Genomic DNA, 20,781 nt, shown 5'->3' on the forward strand with positions numbered 1-20,781 from the left:
GTTCAAACAGAAGTTTATAGACAGATGTTCTTTGTAAATCGAAGAGGGAAGTGGCAAACGATAGTGTTTCCAGATGAACTTTCCGCAACACGTCATAATGGGGTTTGCACAGGATAGATGTAAATGCTGATGTAAATGCAGTGTTCTTGTATAAACTAGGCATATTTTAAAAGAAATAATATTATTTATTACTCACATTGGAATGTGGGCTCTAATAATTTTGAGACAAAGACACTTTGAAATGCACAATGGCTTTCTTGTAGCATCTATCATAGAAGCTTTGTTTTACTATTTCTTTGATAGTCTCACATTGACTGTACAGACCAGTGATGAACCATACAGTTCTTCCTTCAATATTTTTCTCCCCTCTATTACTACAACTTAGTAAAAGTCCCATACTGGTGAGGAGTTCCCAGTAACTGGGTGAATGATTGTTGTGATCGACTCCAGTACTGAACACCAACTGTATGGTCAAATGATATGGAGTTTTTACATCTGTTGATGCATGTTCAATTACATTTGTTTATTTATTTTGAGGCTCAGCTGTCTGTCTTTGCACCAGGTGCTGACCATTCACAAGTCTCATAACAATTTTCTAATGAAGTAGCCTTCCAGTGCAAAACTGTACCATCTGAGAATAGTTTCAGAGGTCTACAAGCGTCACATGCTAGGTCATTTCTACAAAATATGAACATAACAACCCTACCACACTTTCTTTACCTGATTTTGGATGCTAGTTTCACTTCTGACACTGTGTCCCCATTCAGACTGGTACAATGAGTTATTTTTGCTAGTAAATATGTAATCCAGTAGTACAACAAATCCACATTCTGTATGTATGTATTGTAGTCATCAGGAAACAGTATGGAATTGTTCTCAAGGCTCTGCATAAGTCAACAAACGTGCTTTGGGGGAGGGGATTTATGTATGCCTTGACCCTGACATTCAGTAGGTCTCCTCAGCCTACTGGATTGTGAAAAATGCAAATGGTGAGCACCTTTGGCAACCTAGTCTTCATTGGCTGAATATGACTTGATGAATGCAGATATCCTGAGCTGGGGATTGGTGAGTGCAGTCATCGTTTTATAACCTTAGGATCTTTGCATGTTCCAGTACTGTGCAGCACAATGTTGGGAGTTTATGTACCACAGGGACCAGGGATCTTGGCTTACCTGTCAGGATCACAAGGATTGTACAACCTCTATATTTAAAAAAATTTAACCTCGTGGTGACCCATGTACTGATGGAATGGATGGCTGTTGAGGCAAAATAGTCATCAGCAACCAAACTCTTTGACATCTGCTGCATCCCAATTGCACATGCCTTACCCAAGCATGTGGGCTCTGTTTGTGTGAATTTGTTTTTCCTCAGCATCTCATCTCATAGGACCAGAATGCCTCATTATTCTCTGAACTGAACAATATCCAATATACCATGTGAACCACTGCTTAATATTAACATCCAACCACTTAAGAGTAATTGGCAGGTTAGTTATCCAGAGTAATCAATATCACAAAATAAACATTTTCAAAGGAACAAAGCATCACTTTACCAAAAGATATTTCTTGTCATAAAAATTAGGAAGGAACATTCAAAAAGTTGTATCACCTTTCTACACACAAAAAGTACTACAAGCAATTACCACAAACTATAAGTCTGTGAATCACCTCCAGAACAGAACACTTTTTATAGAAATATCTGCTGCTAAACAATCAGAAAAAATGCTTAAGTTAAGAAATTACCCAACTGTCATTGAATAACATCATCACTTAATATTTGTAAGGAAGCTGTTACAGGGAACTTTCTGACAGATTAAAACTATGTGCCTGACTGAGACTAAGACATGCCTTTTTCGCAGGCAGATACTCTACCAACTGAGCTGTCCAAGCACAACTCCCAACTGACCCTCACAGATTTACTCACACCAGTATCTCTTTTCTTACCTTCCAAACTTCACAGAAGTTTTCCTGTACCACTTGAAGGACTAGCACTCCTGGAAGAAATGATATTGCAGAGTAATGACTTGGCCACATCCTAGTTTCCAGAATTGATTTTCACTCTGCCGCAGAGTGTGCATTAATTTGAAAGTTGCTACAAGATTAAGCCTATGTGCCAGACTTGGACTCGGGCCTAGAATCTTCATTTTTCACAGACGAGTGCTCTACCATCTGGTCTGTGTTATATACATGGCTCCTCCAGTCTGCATGATTTGTTGTGAGATGTCACACTGCCTGGAATGTGTTAGTTCTCTATTCCTCAAAGAAAAGACAGATCAAAATCAGTGAAGCGAAGAAACTTGTAAATTTATTAATGCTGTATACTTTCACTTCATTATTCTCGTAATAAAAGTTGATACAGCAACACAAACATAGACTAGTAGCACCAGTGCAAATACATATTCTTGCCAGTGCACTCATAAGGCCACTGCTTCCTCTCCAATAGCCACCAGGTCAGCTGCATCAAGCTCTGGCAGCACCAAAAATCTGACCTCAATAGCCTAACAAAAAAAACTGTGAAACTTTTGACATTCGGTGTATCAAGATGTTCAGTGTCGTCACAGAAAAAATTGAAAAATGGGGTGTCTCAAGCCCTGTGACCATGCTTCGCTTGTGCTGTCAGAGAAATATGAGGAGGGCTCAACTGCAGAAACAATGGAATATACAGTCTGCCAGAGGGAACCAACAAGTCTCTCCTCAAATTCCCAATAGGTTGTACACTTAAAGCCTCAGCAGCAAGATAAGAGTACAGCAGTAGAAATATCTCACCAATGAATCTCTTGCCTGCTCCAATAGAACATCAATAGATTCAAAATTCATGTGGAGGATTTATAACTCTTGGCACATGTTAGACACATGATTTTATGTCTCCAGGAGACTCATCTCAAAGATACCAATGTCCCTGCACTCATGGGTTAAAACCTTCTAGGGGAAAGAGCCAAAGGTTGTGGAGTGATATTAACTATTGATTACTACCAGTCTTCACAAGTAGTAGTCACAATGGTGCACATATCATATAGGATGTTCCCTATACTTACCTCTTAATGAATCTCTAGAAGCTGATTCTCTCAATAACCTCATCAAACAACATCCTTGTCAATTTCTACTATCTGGAGACTGCAACACACACAATATGCTATAGAGCTCCACCATCACACACACCTTGAGTCAAGCTGTTGGGAGCCTCTTGCTTTCAGAAGATTTATGCTTTCTGAACATAGGACAAGACACACATTTCAGTAATGCCACAGGGTTATTACCTGTCATAAAACTATCCTTTTGCTCTCCAGCCCACACTCAGTGGTCAGTGGGAAGAGGACAACTTGCACTCCACTGATCAATTTCCAATCTGGATGCATCTGCCTTAGAGAGCAGTACCGAAAAGAACACAGACTAGGTCAGTGGTTCCCAACCTTTCTTAGACCATTACCTCTGACTGCAATCAAACATTAGCTAGTACCCCGACCCTGCCATGCCACCCCCACCCTTGCTGTATGTTGCCCCTCCCCCCCCCTTCCCCACATTATCACCAACTTTAGCTCCCAACTGTAAAATGAAAGACTTTTCTTGGAATACTTTCATTATTTTTAAAACGATGAATGATGTGAAAGATGAATGACATTTAGAGAGTGTGTGTGTGTGTGTGTGTGTGTGTGTGTGTGTGTGTGTGTGTGTGTGTGTGTGTGTGTTTAAGAAAGATAACTATCCACAGGGAGGGTAGACAGTTGCTACAAATCATACTTCACCTGCATTACTCCTCTCCATTGAGGCACTTGCTTGACCTGCACACTGCAACCTCATTTAAAATCTAACACATGCAGATGTGTGCAGTATACTTACTGCTTGTGAATCACTTGCTTGCTGGACTCCTTACCTCTGAACTAGTCAAACTGCACGACTTCAGGCTGTTAATGCTTTGTGTCTAACCAGTCTAATAATAATAATACTTTGAAAGCCTTATGTAATTAATGCTGTGTTGTGCTGTCAATCAATTCATTTACTGTTTTGCCATTTGATGAGAACCTTGCACCTGTTTGAGTATTACTGAAATGTGGAATTACTGAAATGTGTATCTTGTCCCGTGTTCAGAAAGCATAAATCTTCTGAAAGGAAGAGGCTCCCAACAGCTTGACACAAGGTGTGTGTGATAGTGGAGCTCTATAGCTAGAGGTCTGTGCGCATGCGGATATCCGCGGATATAGCAGATAATGAGCAAGGCATCTGCCCAGTACGTATGTTGCAATGTTAGTTGAAAACCTCAAGTCTGTTGACATTCTTGGAATCTTGCAGGGCCCGGGTAGAGGGGATGTCTGTTGTCCTCAGCCCCTGGCTACGACCGAAATAGCCGTACCCAAGAGAGCTGCGCCTAATCCGTTTCTGCGACCGTGTCTTTTGTGTGGCCTGTGAAGTGCTCTCTGGGTGGCAAACCTGCCCACTGTCTACCAGAAAGGTGCCCGTTGCAATTTTCCGCTGCCTTCAGTTAGCGCTTTGTAATGACCGAGTGACAACGTGCATCGTAGCAAATATCAGTGAGAGTTCTTTCTTCAAATGAACACCATATCAATGGATACAATTTCATGTAAGTTGAAAAAAGGTGATTTTACATTAGTGAAGGAAAACAAATTGAAATCGCCAATTTGGAAAAAATTCGGATACGTATTTGATGGCAACGAAAAGATAAAAGATATATTGGCTTGTTTTGGATGTAAAAAAGTATATCCCTACACTGGACACAAAAGTGGAACTTCAAATTTGCTAAAACATTCTTGTGAGGCTGGACAAAGTACCATAATTACTTATTTAAATACCAAGAGAGACATGAAAGTTCCTGAAGTTCCGCCAAATTTGAAGCCAGCCGCGACCGAAAAACTTATCAATCTTGTCAGCAAAGACATTTTACCATTCGAAGTTGCTTGTGGATCTGGGTTTCTCGAGACGGCACAGTTTCTTATTGATGTGGGGGCCAAGTACGGTGCAGTGAGTGCTAAGGAACTGCTACCTCATCCAACCACCATATCCACAAATTTGAAGGAAACGGCAGATCGTCTGCGTCAAACTGTCTCCGCAGAAGTGAAGAATATATTCAGAGATATAGGTGGAGCACTAACTGTCGATTTATGGACTGATTCGTACCGTAAAATAAACTATATGGGAGCGACTGCACATTATGTTAATTATGAAGAAGTGAAACTTGAGGATCGAGTATTGTGCACCAGAAATTTTGAGAGTCAGATTACAAAAAAACAGGAGAAAACATTAAACTTGAATTAATTAAATACTATGGTCATTCGATTTATTCAGTGCTGTGAATAACATTGTGTTCGTTGCGGATAGAGGTCCAAATATTGTGGCAGCAGTTCGCCAATACAAGAGGCTCTCGTGCTCAGCACACAATCTTAATACTGTGGTGGAGCACACGACTCGAGGAGACGCGAATGATGAGAAGAGTGACATGCAGCGACTAATAAATTCCAGTTGAGCTATCACAACTTTCTTTAAAAGATCTGGCCTTCATAATCGCCTTCAGAAGTCATTGAAAGGAGATATAGACACACGATGGAACAGTAAATTGGATATGTTTGAGTCTATTAATTCACAATGGTTTGAAGTTCTGTCAATTTTGTCAGAGAAAAATCAAGATAATTTGATTGATTCTATAGACAAGAGGATGTTGGAAGATATAATAACCTTTCTGACACCATTTAAAATGGCTTCTTGTGATCTCGAAGCCTCCAAAACCCCTACGCTTTATTTATGTGTGTTGTGGAAGTTAAAACTTCTCTCCTTCCTTGAAAAAAATGATGGCGACAGCCCATTTCTGATAGATTTAAAGAGTACAGCCAACTCTATTTTAATCAGCAAATGGGACATAACAGTAAGCCATAAACTTGCAACGTTTTTGAATCCAAAATATAAAAACCTAAAATTTATTAACAGTGCCGGAAAAAAAAAGGTCCAATTTTTGGAAGGCATCGACCTGATAGCTTGGTGGCATGGACGTGAAAACGTCTATCCGCGTCTTTCCAAACTCGCATACTTCGTGCACTGCATTCCAGCGTCCAGGGCGCCATCTGAGAGAAGCTTCTCTACTGCGGGACAAATAATGCAGGACCAACGCACGTTTTTGAAGCTACAGACGATTGATGACATCATGTTCCTGCATAGTAATCTTCCAAAATAAAAAGGTCTTGTGTAGCTTCTCTTACTTCACTGTATTTTTTGGGCTTATCTGAATTAGTTACAATTTTTTTCATCTGATTCTTTCTTTTACAGAATTTGAATCAGAAGCAAGCAGAAGATGAAAATATTTAATCTGAAGCCTGTGAGTTTTTATTGTAATATTTATAGTGAAGAATTTCCTCGACATATTGTTAGTATTTTTACTATTCCCAACAAGAACATTTAAGTAGCATTAGGTAAAAGAAGCAAATATTTAACAAGCAATTTGTTTTGTTGTAATTTTCATATTAAAGAGTTCAATTTTAAGTTTTTACTCTTTGCAAGAAGAACATTCAACAGCAAACACGTCAATATTATTAAACTAGGTAATGATGATCTCATAATGCCTACCTAAATTTTAGTGTGCACTTCAGTAACATGCAGCCGCCGAGCATTGGCGCTCTTTGTGAACAATGAAACAGCCCGGCCGGAGCAGTGGCACAGCGGGCCTTGTAATTAATTACAAGTGGGACTTCAAACTACGGCTCACGGCCACCAACAAGCTGTGACTGCTATAGCCCGTGAAAGATTATTCTGATCACATTGAAAACTTACAAAATATTCAAGTCATCCAAAATAATAATGTGTCTTTTAATTTACCAGCCAATTAGTAAAGATAAAGGCTGAAATTCGTAACAAAATTGAACATTTTAACTGTAACTCGGTATTGCTTAACAAGGAACAGTGCCTAACATTTGAAGTTATGGGATAGTGGTTTTTATATAGACATCTTGAAATCATTTGAAGTTCCATTAAACTCTGAACAAAAATTATTTTTTAACATTGAAAGTATTAACTGTGAAATCTACTGCAAATTTTGTCTTAGTAATTTAGACCAATGTTGAGGATGTTTTAAAGTGTGAAAAACTTTGTTTAGTTGAGAATGAAACAGACATTTCATTTATCGCTAGGTCTTAATTCAATAAATCAGCCAAAAGGTGAGGTTTGAGATTTCAATCGTATTTTTATCTAAAGCAAAATTTCTATAACCACTGATTTTGTTTTCACTCTTCGGAAGACGAGTTATTTCTTCCAGACAACGTCAATTATTGCTGGCAGTTCAACTTTTTCACAGGTGCGCCAGCGTTTTGCAGTGTAGGCTTAATACTGTAAATATTTTCACTTGGAAATGACGAGGACTGAGCACGTAAGATATAATATAATCATCAGCTGACATGAATGGCTTCAAAATTTGACATCCAAGCAGTGAGTACAAAAAAAAACTGTCGGTAAATGATGCAATGTGCTAGTAACAGTTTAAAACCATCGTCATTTTCAGCTGCTTTGGCACAAGAACAGCGAAATATAATTGTTTCTACACACGTATTTTCATCATTTAATACTATTACATTGAATTTTATTTTTTTTAAAATAGCGTTTCCAATCTCATGAGATCCAAGCCGCTACTGTGTGTGCTCCAGAGTGCCAATGCTTTCCTGTTTGGAATAGTGTGCTTAGAGTAGGTATAGAGGATTTCCTGTGATTTAAGAAGTCAAAAGTAGTTATAAGTTGTCGCAGAAATGGCACCCTAACAATAACTATGTCATTACATACCATAATTCTAAGTACTACTCTCTATTACTATTAATTATTCATTCAAAACTTAAATATATGCGGATGCGGATAAGGAACTTGCGGATGAGGATGCGGTTGCGGATTAGGACCTTGCGGATACGGTGCGGTTGCGGATTGCACTTTTCTTATCCGCGCAGACCTCTATCTATAGCATATTGTGTGTACTGCATATAGTTATGGAATGCAAAATGAGATCATGATAACAGTTCTTGAATTTCATAAACTGTTCCATATAACTAACATAACTATGGGAAGCCATTATGATATCTTCTGTGAGCTCCCAGTACAAATGCTTAATTTGTAAACAAAGCCAAGTTTTTCAAGAGCAGTACAGTGAATGAAAGCCAATAATGAGATCAAGAAAGTCGAAGTACAGAGCAGGGTCAAAATCCAATAAGCAAAATAGTGTGGATGATAGTACTAGACTAAATGAAGATGTAGAATCACATATGCCTGTCTGACCCCATTGCTGCAAGATGCTTGGCCCACTTTACACGCAGTATACACTCCTGGAGGTGATCGACAACAATGACCTGTAGTGCCTCCAAGTCACAATCAATACCAGCCATTGGCAGAGATATTAAAAGGATGATATGAAGGAGAGGTGAGAGGTGCCCCATTATGATGTGATGAAGAATGGGAGTCTCCTGAACAGCAAAAGAGAAGTTGCACAAACTGTGGGAGTCTCCTGCACAGCAAAAGAGAAGTTGCACAAACTGTGGTGGAATACTTCGCTCAAAGCAAAACTACTACCAGACGAGATCCAGTTTTTTGTTACTACCATGTCCTTGCTGAGGGAGACTAAGCAGTTGAGACTTCAGTTCCACCATTAATGAAGTTTATAACTGTCCCTTCTCTATGTTGTAGTTGGATTCAAGAAGGGAATATTGAAGAATGGGATACAACCCATCAGCTCTGAAAAATGACATTACCACAGATGATGCATAGCAAAGACATAGACAAATGTTGAGAAACAAAGGGGTGGAGTACAGAGAAAACAGATTGTAGACATTTATCATGTATATCCATACTGTGAAAGTAATTTTACATATATCATTTTTTCACAGTAGAAAGTCCTAGTACTCCATTCTTCAGGTGAGCTATACAGGTCAGCTGAAGGACAGGATACTAGTGCTAGTAAAAGAGGAAAAAAGACATAAGTAACACTGATATGAAATACATCAGTTGACAAACATAGTTTATATCCCGTACTTCAGTCGATCAACTACCAACAATTTTTACGTATATTGGTTTTTTCACCTTCTCAAGTACTAGTATCAACTCAAGAATAGGATAGTAGTATCAGCAAAAGTGAAAAAAGTGACAATGTAAAATCAGATGTAAAATTTGTATCCTGTACTCCAGCTGACCTATATAGGTCAATGGAAGAATAGAATAAAAGCTTAATAGTTCAACTGGGATAAAAGATGCCAGCGTTACGCATGTCACATTTTTTAATTTCACTGTTACTAGTATCATGTTCTTCAGTTGACCTACATAGTACAGGATATGAATCAACTGCAGAGGAAACAGCAACTGGAACAACTCATTATCTGATGAAGGTATATTTCAAAATGTGTACACAAATGATTTAAAACTACCACAAGCGAGAAAAACCAAACACAATATTTATCTCTCAATAACACATTCATTTATTTTTATTTATTATTATGACCCTTTGCCATAGAGGACAACCAATTTATTATCTATGGCTTGAAAATAAACAACTAATATCTATGATTAAAATGTGACATCATTGCTCAAAGCTGATGAGTTGTATCCCATTCTTCACTTGACCTTTCAACAATGACTGCAGCATGCAACGCAGTACCAGGTCACAAAGTCCACTACAGAATGGTTTCCACTAACAGGTTGTTCTTGCCTAATGCTAGGAAGTTATTTTAACTTCCTTTCTTATTTATTTATTTGGTTTTAGGTGATATCCACCTATTAACCAGTTATATTTATTTACATCAGATTTACTGTTTACATATTCTGATATAGTTATCTATAACAAAACTAAAATATATATACATATATAACTAAATACTGGTGTCTGTATCTTTGAGACATGGTCCAATAAAGTAATAAATCCTTATATCATTCATACATAAAAGCACATTAATGGGTGTTAGCAAAGGAATCTTCAGCCAGTTCAACTTTTGATATAACTTTCATTGCTGTAGCCGGCATTTGGCGCATGCTAAAATTACATAATTTAAGTCAACATCTTCTACACTGAATTGGCTTCACACTAGTGAATCAACAACTTTAATGTTATAAGTGTAACTCGTCTAACAGCCATACCCTAATCATATTCTTATTACAGAGCTCTGGTGCTATTTGCTCGTTCTGTCTATATTAAACCATGATTCCACAGTTTTCACAGCAGTTCAGGTTGAAAACAAGGAGGGAATCTTACTATATTCCTTTGAGTAATTGTCTACACCCTGTTCCATTGTTCCTGTGATTGGTGGTGTATTTTCCTTATAAAATCTCTGGAGTGTAATCTAATTCCTTGGAATATTCTTGAGATGTACTTTCTTTAGGATAGCTATCAGTTATTTCATTTCCTAAAATACTGGTATGTCCTTTGATCCATAAGCTGTTTAAGATCAATAAGTACTATGTGCCTCAGTAGCTACCACAGCATAAAACAAAACTGTTGAGGCTCTCGTGACCACTGGTTAACATACTGTCTATTGGTTTTGATCTCAAAATCTTCAGCTGACCTCTATTTAATGATTTTTCTGACATTTCACCAGCATGAGTGGTTGGTATTGTCAAAGATCATCTTCTGGTTGGTGGCAGACTGGAGTAAAGCCCATGCCTTGAGATTATTTGTACCTATCATTCCAATGTTTCAGAGCCTTTATCTAATCATAATCACCGTCTCTCCTCGTTACCTGCAAAGTTTGTTCACTGCAGCATGGGAATCTAGTATCCATTTAACTTAAGGCTTTCTTCTTTCTTGCAAAGATTTTCATGTTTGTGAATTTCAATGGCTTCCCTGAACAAATGGGCAAGACTGCTCTTCTCCACTGTGAGAACTTGCATGTCAGAGAATTTTATTATATGGCCAGTTCACATAACACATGCTCTGCCATGATGGACTGCTCCACATGCAATACCATTATGTTTAATGATCCTGGTATTGATGAATCATCTGATCACTCCAACATAGACTTTTCAACTTTGCACAGTATACAATATACTATTGACATTGCAAGTGGGTCCCTTTTGCCCTTTTCCAATCTGAGACACTCTCTGATCTTCATGGTCAATTTGTAAAGTCTGTACACCATGTTTGTGTAATATACACACCACTCTGTCCATCATCATAGCGATGTCTGGCAGAAAGGCCATACCCAACATTTCCTCTTCCAATTTGTCACTTTGCCAGGTGTCGAATTACATGGCACTTCTTAAGCAACAAGTGGAGTACCTGTTGTTCCTAAGAATGGATTCCACGTGCTACAACTGACATATATGTCGTGCATACATTACAGGAGTATTGATCGTACGCTTTTGTGGTCTAGGTGATGCTTTGAATGGCTGCAAAGGTATCAGACAGTGTGTGTCAGTTTTCAGTAAATATTGTGGTCCCACATTCTCATCGTTCCTCCAATCACTTCTAGAAACAGTAGCTATGGATCCTTTTCCACCTACACAGTAAGTTTAATGTTAGCATGGAAACTGCTCTGACATCTTAGAAAGTCACTGAGCTGCTCCTCCAAATGGTTCTATATGGTGAAGGTTTTGTCAATGTATCTGTACGACATACTAGATTTACAAAGTGCCATGTCCAACATCTGTCTTTTGAAATGCTCCATGAACAAATTGGTAACTACTGGACTAAGTGTACTACCTATGGTGATGCCTTCCAGCTGTTCATAGAAATTTCCATTCCATATAAAGTTATTTTTTTATTATTGTTTTGAGCTTTTCCTCATTACAGAGGCTTATCTCCAACATAATAATTTACTCGGAAATTACAATACAATGAATAAACGTTCTTAAACTATATTTCCAAATTTTAATCCAGGTGTTTCGATCTTGTGTGTCCTCTTCCTATGCGCCCATTCTCCTCATTGTGTGCTGTACATTTTGGAGCCAGGTAGTCATAGGTCATCCTCTTCTTCGTCTCCCCTCCGGTTCCCACTCCAGTATCAATTTTGGTATTCAGGTTTTCTCCATTCATCCTACACGCCCGTACCACCGTAATTTCTTCATGTCCATTACATCATATATTCTTTCTTTTATTTCCATTCTCCTTATTATTTCAGTGTTCCTTATCTTTTCTTTCCTGGAGATTCTTGCTGATCTTCTCCAGAAGTCCATCTCTAGAGCTGGTAATTTTTTAATGTGCTTCAGGTTAAGTGTCCATTTCTCCGTTCCATACAGAACTACATACTCTAATATGAATTTGTATATTAATTTTTTAGTTCTGCTCATTACATTCCTGCTCCATAAGATTGAGTTAAGCATCCCAGTGACCTTCTGACCGCTACTAATTCTTTTATTGATTTCTGACTCTGATTTTCCCTCGATTTCTAAAATGGATCCCAAGCAACAGGAAGTGTTTATCTTTTCGATTTTCTTTCCTTCAATGTATAGCTCATCTGAATCATTAGTCAAGTATTCTGTTTTTTGGTAATTAATCTTCAAATCCCAAGTTTTGTATGCTACTGGTAGTTAATGCACATATAGTTAGCATCCTCCCCATCTTGTGCTACGACTACTTGATCATCAGAAAACAATAAATGATGTAGGTAAACTCCATCTCTTATTTCTAATCCCATACTATTACATTTATGAGACCATGTTCTAAGGCTAATGTCTATATAGGTTTTAAATAATGATGGTGACATGGGACAATCCTGTAAAAGGCCTTTGCTTGTTCTAAATATCTGAGGAAGTTTATTACCATCTTTCACTTGGCAAATGTTATCTTAATATATCTCTGTATTATTTTAATCAAAGAAGAGTTTATGTTTGCCATATCTAGTGCTCTCCAAAGTAATTTTCTTGGAACAGTATCATACGCTTTTTCTAGATCTATGAAAATTAATCCTATATTTTCTGATTTTTCCCTATGTTTCTCTAAAATCTGTCGTAATGTGAAAATATGATCTACACATGATCTCCCAGCCGTGAATCCACATTGTTCTTCTTGGATTCTAAAATTTTTTTTCCAGTTTGTTTTTAATTACTTTCGCAAAAATTCTCATTAATGTGTTTGTAACACAAATTCCTCGATAGTTGGAACAAATTTTGCAATCCCCTTTCTAAAATATGGTATTAATGTAACCTAGCATCATCTCGTTGGGTATTGAATCTCCATGCATCATTTTGTTGAAGAGCTGTGTTATCAGTTTCACAATTTTGTCACCACCATATTTCAGGCACTCCAGATTGATATTGCCTGGTCCCGGTGATGTACCATTCTTTCCTGTTCTCAATGCTTGAAGTATTTCACTTTCTAAAATCTGGATCTCATCATCTTCATGTCCTTTTTCTTCCACTGTTCCTTCTTCTAGATATTCTTCTCTGTCCTCATTTAATAATTTTTGGAAATACTCTTCCTATTCGTTTTGCGTTGTGAGTTGGAGATTGGTTTAGCTTTTTGTATCCTGTCAAAGCCCTTTTAATACTGACCATGCTTCTTTTGCTCTCCCAAATCCTAATTTGCTATTCACCTTGGCACATGTTCTTTCCCATGCTTCATTTTTTGCCAACTTTATTTTTTTCATCACTTCACTCTTCTTTTCCTTGTACATTGATCTTGTTTCTTCTGATTTATCATTCAACCACTGAAGGAACACATTTCGTTTTTCTCTAACGAGGACCTCTATTTCCTCTGACCACCACTCTGCTGCACGGTTGTAGTTCCTATCTTTTTTACCCAACACCTCTGTTGCTATGATTTCCACATAAGTTTTTATATAGTCATATATTTCCTCTGTACTTCCATCAAATGATTCAACCAGTTTCCTTTCCATCCTGGCCGCAAAGAGTGTTCTGATACTTTCGTCTTGTAGGCTGTCGATATTAAAAGGTAAATTTTCATCTTTCTCAGTGTGGTTCATTATACTTATGTTATTTGTATCATTCCTTGCATTCTTCCATGGACAGAAAGACTTCATTTTTACTATATAGTGGTCTGATCCAGATTGGGCTCCTCTATAAGATCTGACGTCTACTGCCTTGAAACTGCTTGTTTGCCTAATGATAATATAATCTATTATAGAATGAAGTTCTTTAGTGTTCTGTTGCCAAGTATATTTATGAATGTCCTTATGTTTGAAAAATGTGTTGGTAATTTTTAGATAAAATTGTTCACAAATTGCAATCAATCATTCCCCATTGTCATTATATTCGTCCTCTCCATGTTTTCCTTATTCTACAGGATTCTCTAATTCCTACCTTTCCATTCATATCTCCCATGATAATTAGTTCCTTTCCTCTTGGGATTTTTTCAATAGTCTCCTTGAGGGTGGCCCAGAATGTATCTTTCTCCTTATCTTTTGTGTCGTTCGTGGGTGCATATATGCCAATAATCACAATTTCCCTAGCAAATAATGGCATTTCAACAGTTATAATACGTTGATTGATGAATGTCCAATTTGTGATTCTTTTTTTCCATGATTTCTTTATCATAATGGAGACTCCTGCTTTGGCTCTTACTGCTTCTGATACCCCACTCCAGATACACTCCTGGAAATTGAAATAAGAACACCGTGAATTCATTGTCCCAGGAAGGGGAAACTTTATTGACACATTCCTGGGGTCAGATACATCACATGATCACACTGACAGAACCACAGGCACATAGACACAGGCAACAGAGCATGCACAATGTCGGCACTAGTACAGTGTATATCCACCTTTCGCAGCAATGCAGGCTGCTATTCTCCCATGGAGACGATCGTAGAGATGCTGGATGTAGTCCTGTGGAACGGCTTGCCATGCCTTTTCCACCTGGCGCCTCAGTTGGACCAGCGTTCGTGCTGGACGTGCAGACCGCGTGAGACGACGCTTCATCCAGTCCCAAACATGCTCAATGGGGGACAGATCCGGAGATCTTGCTGGCCAGGGTAGTTGACTTCTAGAGCACGTTGGGTGGCACGGGATACATGCGGACGTGCATTGTCCTGTTGGAACAGCAAGTTCCCTTGCCGGTCTAGGAATGGTAGAACGATGGGTTCGATGATGGTTTGGATGTACCGTGCACTATTCAGTGTCCCCTCGACGATCACCAGTGGTGTACGGCCAGTGTAGGAGATCGCTCCCCACACCATGATGCCGGGTGTTGGCCCTGTGTGCCTCGGTCGTATGCAGTCCTGATTGTGGCGCTCACCTGCACGGCGCCAAACACGCATACGACCATCATTGGCACCAAGGCAGAAGCGACTCTCATCGCTGAAGACGACACGTCTCCATTCGTCCCTCCATTCACGCCTGTCGCGACACCACTGGAGGCGGGCTGCACGATGTTGGGGCGTGAGCGGAAGACGGCCTAACGGTGTGCGGGACCATAGCCCAGCTTCATGGAGACGGTTGCGAATGGTCCTCGCCGATACCCCAGGAGCAACAGTGTCCCTAATTTGCTGGGAAGTGGCGGTGCGGTCCCCTACGGCACTGCGTAGGATCCTACGGTCTTGGCGTGCATCCGTGCGTCGCTGCGGTCCGGTCCCAGGTCGACGGGCACGTGCACCTTCCGCCGACCACTGGCAACAACATCGATGTACTGTGGAGACCTCACGCCCCACGTGTTGAGCAATTCGGCGGTACGTCCACCCGGCCTCCCGCATGCCCACTATACGCCCTCGCTCAAAGTCCGTCAACTCCACATACGGTTCACGTCCACGCTGTCGCGGCATGCTACCAGTGTTAAAGACTGCAATGGAGCTCCGTATGCCACGGCAAACTGGCTGACACTGACGGGGGCGGTGCACAAATGCTGCGCAGCTAGCGCCATTCGACAGCCAACACCGCGGTTCCTGGTGTGTCCGCTGTGCCGTGCATGTGATCATTGCTTGTACAGCCCTCTCGCAGTGTCCGGAGCAAGTATGGTGGGTCTGACACACCGGTGTCAATGTGTTCTTTTTTCCATTTCCAGGAGTGTATATACATAATTATCCAGTTCTTCTTCTCCTTGGCCTTTCTTCTTTGTTTCAGAGAGTACAACAACATCCATGTTGAACATGTCACGTTCTGCAGGTAGTACATTTATTTTAGTGGAAATACCTTGCACATTCCAGCACCCAAACATCATTTCCCGTTCTCATCGCCAGTTCGTCACCCAAAGTTCCAATTTTTCCAGGGCATATTATTAGGTTTTTTAGCATTTTTATGTTTTTATGTGAGTGAGGAGCTGGCCCACTGCACAACCCCCAACCCGGAGGACCAGTTAATTTTTACTCAAGGTTTTCTTCCTTTAGCCTTTGATAAGCCAATATCATACTAAATGTGGTAATACGTGACTGAAAAAGCTTGGTGATATCCTATCATAAAATGGAACCCATATGGTCTAGTGAGTCACCGAACTTCTCAATGAAACATCCCTAGCCCTTTAGCTGTGTGTCAGTCTTTCCCAAGTGTAGTTCAAGCAGAGAGGTCATGTGAGTCATCAGTTTGTACGTCGGTGAGCCAGGAACGCATCTCAGTTATAGATACAGTCACTTCAGACATGCTCCACAGAAGTAAGTTGGTACCTTTGCTGTTCATGTCATACATATATTACTTGGCAGGCAATAGGCCAATTAATGGTACCCTCAGACTTTCTGTAAATGATGCAGCCATCTATAATGAAGTCCTGTCATAAAAAAGCTGCACGTACATTCAAAGTTGCTATGATATCAGAGTGGTTAAAAGACTGGTAATTTGCTTTTAATGTTCAGAAATGTAAGATTGTAAAGTTCCCAAAGCAGAGATGCATAGTATCTTATGACTACAATACCAATGAATCACGAATGAAAACAATCAATCCATACCGATACTTGGGAGTAACAATTTGTGAGGATATGAAATGGAACAATGAAATCGGCTCAGTCGTTGGTGAAGCAGCTAGCCCACTTTGATTCGTTGGTTATATACCACAGAAATGTAATCAGTCTACAAAGGAGATTGCTCACAGAATACTCGTGTGACCAATCCTACAGTAGCGCTCAAGTGTGTGGGACCCATACCAAATGGGACTAACAGGAGACACTGAATGAATACAAAGTAACCCAGCACGGAGTGTCACACGTTTGTTTCAACCATACGAGAGCTACCCAGAAACACTGAAAAATCTGAACTAGCAGATTCTTGAAGATAAATGTCATCTATCTCACGAAGGCCTACTTACAAAGTTTCAGTAACCAGTATTAAGTGAGGAACCTAGGAACATACTTCAGCCTCCTACATATGGCTACCACAGGACCATGAGGACAAGATCAGAGTAATTACAGCACAGATAGAGACATTTAAACAGTCATTCTTCCTGCTCTCAATTTTTGTGTGGAACTGGAAGAAATCTTAATTGTACAATGCAAAACCCCCCTATCATGTTCTTCACAGTGGTTTGTAGAGTATGGATGTATATGTAGATGTACAGGTTGACTATATTTGAAGATGAAAACCACCCAAGCCTCTTATACCTCCCCAGGAACCTCAAGAACACAGTAACAGAACAGTGCTTGCTAAGAGTTTATAAGGTGTTTTAAGATGAATGATCCAGCTCTAAAGTCTTTTAATGCAATAACGATTTGCTAAAACAGACTGAGCACTATACTGTAATGATGATGATGACGATGCAAGACTTGCATCACATACAATTGTCAAAAACCTGTCCACCAAGTTCATTTTTAAATGTGTGAATTTCATACAACAGTGTAGTTATTTATGTGAACAGTATGGTTTTGAGCCCCCTATTGGTCAGGATATATAACTCGCACAAATAGCTCAAAGAGAAATCAATGGCCCTTCCTCATGTTTCATGCAAAGACGTCTTATCAGGTTGATTCAAATGATACCTTTTCCAACAGGCTGGAGCTCAAGCAAATTGAGAACAGAATGTTCCAAGACACCTGAAAAACACAATTTGTTAGTGATTGATATGTCATAAGAGGCCAAATGATGTGAAAATGTACATGGTCCAGCTGACTTCATTAAGTGTGGTGTTTCTTAAATATAATATTTGTGGGTCTCCACTTCCAACTAGCTGCTAAATCAGATCATAGCAGTAAAGGTATCAGAGTCCAGACATGCTCATTTCTGTATGGGAAAAACTGTCCAACTATTATTGATGTATGCCAAGCAATTAAATGGATCCACACTGAGCACCAATTTGTATTTTAAATGATGTTATTTAAATCTTATGTTCAGCGGAGTGTTTGAGAACTGAGCCCAAGTTCCCAGCTATCTAATTCAATGTCTACGGCCTTTCAAAACTTCCCATACTATGCTATCTCTACAGTAAAATCAGCTAAGAGCTGCTGTTGCTATGAGATCTGTCACCATGCTGTAGGAGCGCATTGTTACTTCAGAAGGGATCAAAGAATCAGTGGAAATCATCGGCTCAAGAAGAGGGGGAGAAAAGCAAGAAGTGCATTGTAGGAGCACACTTATTACTTCCAAAGGAACCAAAGAAAATCATCAGATCAATTAGAGGTGATGCAAGTAAGAAAGAACTCTGCAACTCTATATTTGTTTGTAGGTTAATAACTGTCACATTAATTGAATCTGAACTTCCAGTGAGAATCATGAAATCCAGAATTACAATAGCTACAATAAGGATGAGAAAGAGACCAAGAAATTGAATTAACCAATGCGTGAATACTTGCCAATGGTTGTCTCAAAAGTACTCAGTGCACTGACTAAGGTCATTCAGGAGCTATTGGTAAACTCAATGGAGATTGTTCTACAACACACAATAATATAACGACTTCATAATTAAGAAATGAAGATGACTTAAACATATAAAACAGCATAATAACGAAAACGTTTGCTGTCCCGTACCGAACTATCATGCAATGCTTGTCCCATAACATTAAGCTACATTATTGTTACCGCTGTGTTCTTCAATAGCGAACTAATGTGAATGTTAATAACTGACAGTTTCTACTGATTGATCAAAACACTTTTCACACCACACCACACCAACGATGGTGGGGGGTGGTGGGGTGCGGCGTCCTCACAATCAAATCATAATCGCAAAGTGGCCAACTAAACTCACTGATTAGTAAGTTGTTGAGTGGCCTCGTAGCTTTGGATAACAGCTTAATACTGTCGCAACAAATTACTGTAGTCAGTCTCACGATTTATCATATGGTAGATGTGAAACATTTTTCTTTCACAACATACCGACTTCGTTCACTTTCTGCAGGAAGTTTTGAAATTCGTCCTCCATTTCTGCCTCAAAGTTAAGCAATTAAAAACATCAGAGAACTTCGCAATGAATCGTCTGGTTATTGCTATGGCAACAGAAAACTTTTTTAAGCGGCCCCTCGACGGTCAATAAAATTGAGCAATATTTCCTGAAGCGCAAAAATATTGAAGGTGTAGGTGTGAGATTGTGCAACAATATCAAGAACACAGATATTTTTGAAATATTTTGCGCTGTCCGCAAATATTGTGCCGTCTGTTGTCAATGGCCAGTGTTGCGCAATATCGTTGCCAGCCTTCCACATGCTATCCTTTGTATTCTCAGTTTAATGTTATTGTCAATGTCACTGAGCGTGGGAAATTTGAAACGAACGCGAAGCAACACGAGCGAGAATTTTTATTAGAATGCATAGAGCTGTATAAGGCGATATCCGCACTGAGAAACGTAAAATCCGGAGTGTTACAAGAACAGGTAATGAATGAAGAATTAGTATTCCTAAAGGTAAAGAATGAAATACAACTCCTCAGCTTTGACCAATGACGCCAAATTTTAATCATACATATTAGTTGTTTATTTATGAGCTGTAGATAACAAATCTACTGTGGCAAAGCGTCATAATCGTAAATAAAAATAAATGAATGTTTTATTAAGAGAGATATATTCACCTCGTTTAATGGGGCCCCCGGAACCGGATTTCGTAAACCCATTTCCCAATTCCCCTTCTGGCTGGTCATGCAAACCCTTCAAAATCGATTCTGGGAATCCGCTTTTATAGTTGCCGGTTTTCCAATTCCGCTATCGAGTTTCGATCCCAAGTAAACGCAACCGGTTTCGAAACGTGTTTGGGCTGTCAGATTTCGTCCTGTTTTTAAAAATTTTCAGCTAGTATGGACAGAGTAGCTTTATCTAGAGTGAAGGATAAGTACAAATATTAAACTGAATCTGTTTACAGCCCGTCTAATTGAAGAGAAATAGTGATTGTGCTGACTAACTCAGAAGCTGTAACAGTTGTTTCCCAAGCCCCATATTTAACTGGGCTAGGAAATCCGCTCCAGACCTTAACATGTAAACACAACAGCAGAAAGCGGTTTTCGTAATCCGGCTTTCGTCTTTCGGAAGATGTGTCGCATGTGTACGTAGTGATTGCGTATGCGCTCTGTCCCTTGTGATAATTTTAAATCATTTGTTACATATTTTGAATCACATATTTGTCTCAAAGTGAGACGTTTCAATTACCGTTTCCTCTGCAGTTGCTTCGTATCTTGTACTATGTAGGCCAACTGAAGAATAGGAATCTACTTCTACCGAAAGCAAAAAAGGCGGCATACATAACACGGCCTTCTTGTATCCCGGTTGAACTACGAAGGTTGTATCCTACTCTTCAGTTTGCATATATAGACCAAGTGAGGTATACGATACAAATTTTAGGTTTGTCGCTTTTTTTCACATTCGCTAGTACTAGCATCCTATTCTTCAGCTGACCTATATAGGTTAACTGATGAACAGGAGATAAATGTCACGTTTGTCGCTTTTTTCGCCGTCGCTATTACTAGTACCCTATCCTTCAGCTGACGTATATCGATCAATTGAAGAATGGTAAACTAGGACTTTCCTCTGAGA

The 20,781-nt window shown here is 39.4% G+C and overlaps 1 protein-coding gene across 2 annotated transcripts in view; it reads right to left on the reverse strand.

The window, feature by feature from the left end:
- The window catches only part of LOC126092051 (tetratricopeptide repeat protein 12-like), a 128,104-nt gene extending 108,854 nt beyond the window's left edge, over positions 1–19,250 (reverse strand). For both annotated transcript variants that reach the window (XM_049907458.1, XM_049907459.1), the window contains exon 1: positions 19,140–19,250. In XM_049907458.1, the coding sequence (XP_049763415.1) occupies positions 19,140–19,185 (46 nt within the window). In that variant the 5' untranslated portion in view covers positions 19,186–19,250. The remainder of the gene's footprint in view (positions 1–19,139) is intronic.
- Positions 19,251–20,781: the final 1,531 nt, after the last annotated feature.

The sequence above is a fragment of the Schistocerca cancellata genome, chromosome 7 (assembly GCF_023864275.1).
Source record: "Schistocerca cancellata isolate TAMUIC-IGC-003103 chromosome 7, iqSchCanc2.1, whole genome shotgun sequence".
NCBI lineage: Eukaryota > Metazoa > Arthropoda > Insecta > Orthoptera > Acrididae > Schistocerca > Schistocerca cancellata.